The sequence below is a fragment of the Somniosus microcephalus genome, chromosome 32 (assembly GCF_052327205.1).
Source record: "Somniosus microcephalus isolate GS21.2 chromosome 32, FLI_Smic_1.0, whole genome shotgun sequence".
Taxonomy (NCBI): Eukaryota; Metazoa; Chordata; class Chondrichthyes; order Squaliformes; family Somniosidae; genus Somniosus; species Somniosus microcephalus.
Window position 1 is genome coordinate 15,961,245 of NC_141018.1, and position 9,830 is coordinate 15,971,074.

The 9,830-nt window shown below is 50.3% G+C and overlaps 1 protein-coding gene across 3 annotated transcripts; it reads right to left on the bottom strand.

Annotated features, from left to right (window-relative positions):
* Positions 1-1,027: 1,027 nt before the first annotated feature.
* ctxn2 (cortexin 2) lies at positions 1,028-4,960 on the bottom strand. 3 transcript variants are annotated; one of them, XM_085972125.1, is made up of 2 exons: positions 4,366-4,960; positions 1,028-1,939 (listed from the first exon to the last, which is right to left on the bottom strand). In XM_085972125.1, exon 2 carries the CDS (start codon positions 1,881-1,883, stop codon positions 1,638-1,640), a length of 246 nt encoding a protein of 81 aa, XP_085828251.1. In that variant the 5' UTR covers positions 1,884-1,939; positions 4,366-4,960; the 3' UTR covers positions 1,028-1,637. The 3 variants fall into 3 exon arrangements, with proteins under 3 accessions (XP_085828251.1, XP_085828254.1, XP_085828252.1); XM_085972128.1 differs by lacking the exon at positions 4,366-4,960 and adding an exon at positions 4,178-4,327; XM_085972126.1 differs by lacking the exon at positions 4,366-4,960 and adding an exon at positions 3,992-4,171.
* Between the last annotated feature and the right edge of the window lie 4,870 nt (positions 4,961-9,830).

Consider the following 9,830-nt stretch of genomic DNA (forward strand, 5'->3'; position numbering starts at 1 on the left):
ATCTATGCTGACTATTCATTATTATATATTTTTTGTTTCTAGATGTTCTTCTATTTTCTCCTTTAGTAGGGATTCCATTATTTTTCCTACCACCGATGTTAAGCTGACTGGTCTATAATTCCCTGGACATGTTCTATCCCCCTTCTTAAATATAGGTATTACATTAGTTATCTGCCAGTCCTCTGGCATTACACTTTTTTCTAATGAATTATTAAATATGTGTAGCAATGCCTCTGCTATCTCTTCCCTAGATCCTTTTAAAATGTGTGGATGCAATCCATCCAGACCAGGGGTTTAATCCTCTTTGAGTTTGATTAATTTATTTAATATATCCCATCATTTTATTTTAAATGCACTTATCTCATTACTAATCTCATCATCTAATGTCATGTCCACCTGTTCTATCTACCTGGTAAATACTGAAGCAAAATAATGACTTAATAGTTCTGCCATCTCTCTATTGTTAGCTGTGGTATTATCCTGTCTATCCCTTAATGGCCCTATTCCTATCCCAACCTTCCTTTTTTACTGATGTGCCTGTAAAATATTTTACTATTTTGTTTTATGTTCCTTGATAATTTAATTTCATAGTTCCCCTTTGCCTTCCTAATTGTTTTTTTACCTCTCCTAATCTCCCTTATCATGCACTCCCCTGCTGTCTATGTACTTAATGTATGCCTCTTTCTTTACCCTCAATTGTTCCCTTATGGCTCCCTAATGTATGCCTCCGCAATTTTACATTGGCCTTGGCTTTTCATTTAATTTTAACTGGCTGGTTCACGCTAATGATTTGAATTGCCAGCATCACTCGCTTACTAATAAACACAGACTCGAAAAGCACAATCTGTCATTAGCAAGCTCTGAATGTTCAAATGTGTTAATAGTGCTCTATTTTTCACTCCCAATGAGCCTTAAAGTTATAATTCTGCTTGAAATGATTAAAAATAAGCGAGTGGAGGAAGTCCAGCCATTGTGGAGATTGAGGGGCCAGATTATTAGTTAAAAAAAATTCCAGTCTCTGAATACATTATGCAAATGAGGAAATGTGGAGTAACATTAATTTATTGGACAGCAGAGCTCCACATTTGCAGTATTGAATTACATATATCTGACTAATAAGTTTACAATCATCTGCGCACAGAATATGCTGTATTACAGTTAGCTGTCTCTAACCCACCTTTACTCGGACTGAGAACGATATGAACAGAACGTAACCTGCTATTGTAGTCACTCATACGTACAGATAATGTCATAAAGCCCCTAGAATCCAGCTGATCTACAGTGCAGACCTAATTTCATGTACTATTATAATATAATCACAATGCTCCAATTTATAAAACTTCACTTATTCACTACTGACTTCTGACAATTTAGAATTAAAATTTCTCCTGAACCACGTCATGTTTCAACAGTCTGCAGCCAACTAACTAATCCGATAGGTTTTGTTGTTACATATGCTGATATTTCAACACTATGGCACATTTGATTACTATTTAAATCAGCCTTTGACACATAAGCTCTTTGATAGTGCCAACCAACGTGTTTCCACAGATCTCTCTGTGCCCCCATTAGGAGTCTATGCACTTATATCCCAGCACGATGAGTTGGTACACAGCACTAAGGCACCTCTGCCGACTTCATGCCAAAACGTACTCAAAGGTCCCCTTCTCCAGCCCGTCCATCCCATCCGCCCACGTTGAGGATGGCATACTGCTGTAAGGGTCGAGGAGGATTCGGAAACATCGCACAATTAGAAGGCCCAAGAAAATGAATAAGATGCCCACAAAAGCGAATGCGGTTTTTTGCTCCAAGGTGATTGGGTAAGTGTTCATGGGATTGCCTGCCCCGATAGCCAGGGAGCTGTTGTAATGGTTGTTGATCATTGTCTCAGGAGCTTGTCCTTACAGTCTTCTAAAAACTGGCATCATCGCAGTTAGACCTAAAAGAGAAAATTTAAAAATGATTAAAATCAGCACAAAACAAAATAAAAAAGCAACAAAAAACCTTCAGATGCTGGGAATCTGGAACAAAAACAGAAAATGCTGGAAACACTCAGCAGGTCAGGCAGCATCCGTGGAGAGAGAAATGTAGGGTTAACATTATAGATCGAGGAATTCCGGCCTGAAACATGAACCCTAGCTGCTTCTCTCCACTGATTCTGCCTGACCTGCTGAGTGTTTCCAGCATTTTCTGTTAACATTCACAGCAGCATTATGTGTGAGATACGCCCAGCCCAAGAGATGGACTCCGTGCTACAGCCCACAAGGAAGGCTCGCCTAGCGTATTAGGCTTTTTATACCTAGTAACACTGACTTTAGGAAAAGGTAAAAGGTTGCGAGGGGTCCACGGGTCACCCACGTGCAGTTACAGTTAAAACTGCAGAGTGAATAACTCCCCAGCCTGGTACAGAGACAGTTAAAGAGCAGGGCCCCAGTGAACACAGGAGGGGAAGGGGAGCGAGAAGCACGGAGACAGGGCACAGTGACCCCAGCTTCCTGCACCTGTAGAGCACCAGTTGGAACTTAACAGCACCAGGGGCGGGGGGGAAGTGGCAGGAGCGGTGGAAGGGGAAGGGGAAGTGGCAAGAGCAGGGGGAAGAGGCAGGAGAGGGGGGGGGAAGGGGCAGGAACAGGGGAAGAGGCAGGAGAGGGGGGGAAGGGGCAGGAGCGGCAGGGAAAGGGGCAGGAGCTGGAGGGGCAGGAGCGGCAGGGAAAGGGGCAGGAGCTGGAGGGGAAGGGGCAGGAGGGGAAGGGGCAGGAGGGGAAGGGAAGGGGCAGGAGAGGGGGGGAAGGGGCAGGAGAGGGGGGGAAGGGGCAGGAGAGGGGGGGAAGGGGCAGGAGAGGGGGGGAAGGGGCAGGAGAGGGGGGGAAGGGGCAGGAGAGGGGGGGAAGGGGCAGGAGAGGGGGGAAGGGGCAGGAGAGGGGGGGAAGGGGCAGGAGAGGGGGGGAAGGGGCAGGAGAGGGGGGGAAGGGGCAGGAGAGGGGGGGAAGGGGCAGGAGAGGGGGGAAGGGGCAGGAGAGGGGGGGGAAGGGGCAGGAGAGGGGGGGAAGGGGCAGGAGAGGGGGGAAGGGGCAGGAGAGGGGGGAAGGGGCAGGAGAGGGGGGGAAGGGGCAGGAGGGGGGAAGGGGCAGGAGAGGGGGGGAAGGGGCAGGAGAGGGGGGAAGGGGCAGGAGAGGGGAAGAGGCAGGAGAGGGGAAGAGGCGGGGGGGGAGGGGCAGGAGCGGCGGGGAAAGGGGCAGGAGCTGGAGGGGCAGGAGGGGGAGGGGAAGGGGCAGGAGGGGAAGGGGCAGGAGGGGGAGGGGAAGGGGCAGGAGGGGAAGGGGCAGGAGCGGGAGGGGAAGGGGCAGGAGCGGGAGGGGAAGGGGCAGGAGCGGGAGGGGAAGGGGCGGGAGGGGAAGGGGCAGGAGCGGTGGAAGGAGCCGGGGAAGGGGAAGTGGCAAGGGCAAGAGCAGGGGGAAGAGGCAGGAGAGGGGGGGAAGGGACAGGAACGGGGGTAAGAGGCAGGAGAAGGGGGGAAGGGGCAGGAACGGGGGTAAGAGGCAGGAGGGGGGGAAGGGGCAGGAACGGGGGTAAGAGGAAGGAGAGGGGGGAAGGGGCAGAAACAGGGGAAGAGGCAGGAGAGGGGGGAAGGGGCAGGAGTGGGGGGGAAGGGGCAGGAGTGGGACGGGGGAAGTAGCAGCGAGAGGGGAAGTGGCAGCGAGAGGGGAAGGGGCAGGAGGGGAGGGGAAGGGGAGGGGAAGGGGAGGGATGTGGAGGGGCGGGGAAGGGGCAGGAGTGGGGAGAAGGGCGGGGCAAGGAAAAGAAGGGAGATGTGGTGGGGCAGAGCAGGGCAGGGGTGGGGTAAGTGGCAGGACAAGTGGTAGAAGGGGCAGAGGTAGAAGGAGGGTGACGGTGCAGGGGAGGGGGCCAGGGGTAGAAGGAGGGGGCAGGAGCATAGAAAGGGGGGGGGGTAACAAAAAAAACAGAAGACACAGATTAGCATCGCCCGCACCGTGGGTTTCCCTACAGATTCCACAATCAGATTGAAATGTTCCCCAATCCACGGGCTAAGCAGCGAGAAGGCGACGTGTGGAAGTTGTCCTGAGGGTCTGAGCTGGATGTCCGGGGCTCAGGGCGGACCCTGGGTGCCGGACCCTGGAATATCCCACAGCCCAGTCAGTCCCAGCTCGGCACTGACCTGTTGCGCATCTTGAGATGAAGCCACCGGCGAGGTGTGGTGTGTTGTGGCGCTGCACCCAGCACTCAGCTCTGCTTTGTGTCCTCTCTCTCTCTCTCTCTCTCTCTCCCTCTCTCTGGGACTCAGATAACCCTGGAGATCAGGCGCCAGCCTTATCTCCCCACCCCCCCCCCCCCCCGCCGACCCACCTTTTCCAGCTCGGTCCACCCTCCACATCAGCGACTCAGGCCAAAGTTTGGCCGTTCGCAGAGCCCGAGTGGCCGGAGCGTCTCCCGAGACTCAGCAAGCCTCCCCAAGGCGAAGCGTGGCGGCGGCCGCCGAGCCCCCATCCCCGGCTCCGACAGTCGGGCGAGCGAGGCAACAACATTGGCACCTGATGCGCGCAGCCCAGGGGCTGGCACTGGGCTCCGCCGAGAGTGCTGGCTTCTGTCTGCTCTCCTCTCCACGTCCTTATTTATTCAGCCAGACGCCCTCTCTGACACCGCTACAGGCTGAAAAGTTCGTGCGGAAGCGAGCAGATAAACACAAGTCTTTGCAAGCCCCCGAACCTTGTGCTGCTTTTTTTTGTGTGTTCATCTGTCCGTCACTCTTTCCTGTCTCATCCTCTGTGACTCTACTGAACACACACAGGGCGAGGCACTGATCACAAGCGGTGCCGATTTTGCCAGTTTAGGAAGGGAGGTGGGGGGTGAGAGCCAGGTAACTTCAGGGGGTGCGGCTGCCAATGCGTAGGTTTTTTTTTTCCCATTTCATGCGATGTGGGCATCGCTGGCAAAGCGGCAGCATTTATCGCCCATCCCTAATTGCCCTCGAGAAGGTGGTGGTGAGCCGCCTTCTTGAACCGCTGCAGTCCGTGTGGTGAAGGTACTCCCACAGTGCTGTTAGGGAGGGAGTTCCAGGATTTTGACCCAGCGACGATGAAGGAACGGCCAATATATTTCCAAGTCAGGATGGTGTGTGACTTGGAGGGGAACTTTTTTTTATCCCCTCTCAGGTGCTAAACATCATGCCTTCATTTTTTTTCTCTCGAGCTAAGCTGCCATTCTGTGCTGCACCTGGCATCTTGGCTGCCTTCAGTGGCTTTGCCATCTGCCCAAAGCTCGGGTGTGAATATGCCAATGGAGTGTGGTATTTTGAAATAAGCAGTGTGCCAGAGCCTGCTCATGGAGACCTTCCCCTTACCCACCAGAATAGAAGAGATTCGCTGAAAAGACACGACACGCCCCTTACTGAACAACCGGTCCAGAGTCCGGACCGAGTCTGACAGATTGAGATTAATAAAGGAATGTCAGTGAGAGATGGAACTGTTAACTCAAGCTATTGACTGGAAGGAGTCCAGCTCCGCAAAGGAAATTAATTAACACCAGCAGAGATACAGTCGTTAGCACAGGGTGCTGGTCGGGGGGTGGTCCAGGTGGTCCAGCAACTTGATGAAGGTTACGTAGAGTTACATAGAGTCTACAGCACAGTAACAGGCCATTCGGCCCAATTGGTCTATGCCGGTGATATGCTCCACACGAGCCTCCTCCCACTGCTCTTCACCTAACCCCGAGTTAGAATCGTAGAATTTCACAGCACTAATGGAGGCTATTCAGCCCATCATGCCTATGCTGGCTCTCTAAAAGGTTTAACCGCCTTGTCCCATTCTCTTGCCCTTTAAAGTTTTCTTTTTAAGTTTATATCAACTTCCCTTTTAAAAGTTAATATAGATTCTGCTTCTACCACTGATCCATGTCCATTCCATGTCCCAACAACCCTCTGCTTAAAAAAAAAATCCTAATATCTTATTTCATTCTTTTGCTAATTATCTTACACTTACGCTCTTTAGTTACTGACTAGTGGAAATCGTTTATCCCTAGTTATCTTAACAAAAACCCTCATCGTTTTGAACACCTCTATCAGATCTACTCTAAGTTTCTTTGTTGTATTAGGAAGAGTCCCAGTTTCTGTCATCTCTCCTCGTAACTGAAGCCTTGCATCGCTGGTATAACCTTAGTGAATCTCTCGTGCACACGCTCCGCGGGGCACAGTGTTCTGACTGGGGCCCAGTCACCACCTCTTTGTTTTGCTACCTCAGCCATGGCTCAGTTGATAGCACTTTTGCTTCTGAGTCATAAGGAGTCAAAATCCAGGCTGGCCTTCCAGTGCAGTGCTGAGGGAGCGCCGCACTGTCGGAGGTGCCGTCTTTCAGATGAGATGTTAAACCGAGGACCCGTCTGCTCTCTCAGGTGGATGTAAAACATCCCACGGCACTATTTCGAAGAAGAGCAGGGGGAGTTATCCCCGGTGTCCTGGGCCAATATTTATCCCTCAATCAACAGGAAAAAAACAGATTATCCGGTCATTGCTGTTTGTGGGAGCTTGCTGTGTGCAAATTGGTTGCGGCGTTCCCTACATTACAACAGTCACTACACTTCAAAATTACTTCATTGGTTGTAAAGCACTTTCAGACGTCCTGTGGTCATGAAAGGCGCTATAGAAATGCAAGTCTTTCCTTTGTACCCTATGCCCCTATTGATACAACCTAGCATCCTATATGCTTTTTTCACAGCTTTAGTAACTTGTCCTTCCGTTTTTAAAGATTTGTTTATCTGAACTCCTAAGTCTCTCTGTTCCTCTACTCCTGTTAAAGTTTTACCATTCAGTGCAATAAGTCTTCTTATTCTTCCTCCCAAACTGTATCACCTCATGTTTCGCTGCATTAACTTCCATCTGACATCGGCCCAATTGATTAATTTGTCTGTCTCCTCCTGAAGTACTTACAGCCCTCTTCACAGTTAATCACGCTCCCTAGTTTTGTGTCGTCCACAAGTTCTGATTTTGGAAGTCCAGATTGTGTATACATATTGAGAAGAGCAATGGTCCCAACACTGACCCCTGTGAACATCACTGTGTGCACCCCTCAATCCATCAACCACAACACTCTAGTTTTCTGTCCTTTAGCAAACTTTTTATCCAATGCAGCCACACTCCCTTTAATACAGTGTGCCATTCATTTCATTTTATCAACAAGCCTACTATGTGACACTTTAGTAAATGCCTTTCAAAAATCCATATACAGAACATCCACTGCAATTCCTTTATCGATACGCTCCGCTTCCTTAAAGAACTCAATTAAAATAACATAAGTAGATAAAAAGTATGTACATATTGCAAAACTGATTCTACCTGGAGTGAGGTAGGGCTGTGCTGTGTGCGCTGGTGTTTTACAATGATTCCATTTACACTGACCGGCAGATTCCAGGGTAATGACAGCACTGCAAAACCAATGGCCAAGTTAGCCTTTAACCTTTATCTGTCCTTTTGTTACTTCCACATTTGACTGTTCCAGTGTTCTTCTTGCTAGCTTCCTTCACCCACACTATAAACTCCAACTTGCCCGAATTGCAGCTGCTCGTACCTTGTCCTGTCACTCCCACCCTCGTGCATCTTCACTGGCTCACTGTCCCCCATTTTAAATCCTTGTCTTCAAATCACTCTACAGCCTCACTCCACCACACCTCTGCAACCTCCTCCAGACTTACCTCCACCCTTTGATCTTCCAACTCTGGCCTCCTGTGCACCCTCCCTCAGTCTCACCATTAGCGACAGAACCACTTAGGCCCTGCTTTCTGGAACGCCCTTGCCAAGATCCCTCCACCTCTTTAATCCTCCGTCCACTTTTAAAAACCGACTCAAAACGAATCTTTTCTCCCAAGTCTCCTATGAGACTCTCTCTTCCTGGCTCGGCTTTCTGTTCTTCTTATTACTACACTGTAAAGTGTCCTGGGCATTTTGTTTGTCAAGGCAGGTGTTGTTCTTTAAATGCCGCACTTAAATCCGTCTTCAACAGCACCTCACAAACCCGTGACCTCTATCACCTAGATGGACAAGTGCAGTAGAAGCAAAGGGACACCATCACCTCCAAGTTCCCCTCCATGTCGCACACCATGCCCACTTGGATATATATATCGCTGTCCCTTCATCGTCGCTGTGTCAAAATCCTGGAACTCCCTACCTAACAGCACTGTGGGAGCACCTTCAGCATATGGACAGCAGCCGTTCAAGGAGAAGGCCCATCACCGTCTTCTCAAGGGCAATTAGGGATGCTGGCCTTGCTAGCAACGCCTATATCCCGAACATGAATAATGAAAAAAAAAATTGCAAGCTTTAATTTTCTGGTGGTTAACCTTTCCTGATGTCGGCGGAAGGACCATGCAGGTCAACAAGGTGGGCACCAGTGCAAAAAAAAACAAGGTGGGCACCACATTGGTGGTCTTTGTAGGCAGGACGAGCACTCAACCCACCCATGGCCAGAAAGAATGCCAACGCTGCTGCTGACATCCAAAGGTGTTCTCGCTGCCTAATTGATATGCCACTGGAGTCTGGGCTCCTGTCAGCTCTTAATATAAATGCGGCGAAAGTGATTTATGCAGCTTCACTGTTTGTTGTCATTTCAACCCTCGGGTCAGTAATTCCTCCCCGCACTTTCTCAAGTCAGATCTGATACTTTCAAAGTGTAGAAGGTGTTATCTGCTTGCAGCACAGAGTTGGTCAATGAAGATAGGCGTGTCGCGCCTGTCAACAGTCAGATGCTGTCAAGGTGAGCGAAGGCGTTGGAGAAGGGATTGAGAAAAAACCCTGGTCAGGAGGAAATGACCATCAAAGGACTCAGTGGTGAGTTTAGACACAAAAGGGGGGCTTAAGTCCTTATAGCAAGGACAATGGATGAAGGCTGTACAAGTGCCAGAGGAGGGCAAGCTAGCTAAGTACAGGAGGGAGAAAGGGATAGAAGGATCTGTTGAGAGGGTGAGATGAAGTAAGGTGAGAGGAGGCTTGTGTGGAGCATAAACACTGGCATGGACCTATTGGGCTGAATGGTCTGTTTCTGTGCTTTAAATACTAAGTAATTCTATGTGTTCTATGTATTCACCCATCACCCCTGCCCTTGCCGACCCACACTGGCTCCCGGTCCAACAATGCCTCAATTTTGACATCCTCATCCTTGTTTTCAAATCCTTCCATGGCCTCGTCCCTCCTTATCTCTGTAACCTCCTGCAGCTCTACAAGCCTTCGAGATCTCTGCGCTCCTCCAATTCTGGCCTATTGCGCATCCCCGATTGTAATCGCTCCACCATTGGCGGCCGTGCCTTCAGCTGCCTCGGCCCTAAGCGCTGGAATTCCCTCCCTAAACCTCTCCGCCTCTCTCCCTCTCTCTCCTCCTGTAAGGATGCTCCTTAAAACCTACCTCTATGACCGAGCTTTTGGTCACCTGTCGTTCTGTGTCTTGGTGTCAAAAATGTTTTTAGTGTTAACGCTCTTGTTTAAGCGCCTTGGGATGTTTTGCTACATCAAAGGCACTATATAAATGCAAGTTGTTGTTGTGGTAAATCAACATTTTTAAAGAGTCCCCTGGTGGAGTCCCTTAGACCCCTGGTGGAGTCCCTTAGACCCCAGGTGGAGCCCCTTAGACCCCTGGTGGAGCCCCTTAGACCCCAGGTGGAGCCCCTTAGACCCCTGGTGGAGCCCCTTAGACCCCAGGTGGAGCCCCTTAGACCCCTGGTGGAGCCCCTTAGACCCCTGGTGGAGCCCCTTAGATCCCTGGTGGAGTCCCTTAGACCCCTGGTGGAGCCCCTTAGACCCCAGGTGGAGCCCCTTAGATCCCTGGTGGAGC

Excerpts from the sequence above, each read along its gene's own strand:
- ctxn2 (XM_085972125.1), bottom strand. The coding sequence starts at position 1,883 with ATGATCAACAACCATTACAACAGCTCCCTGGCTATCGGGGCAGGCAAT.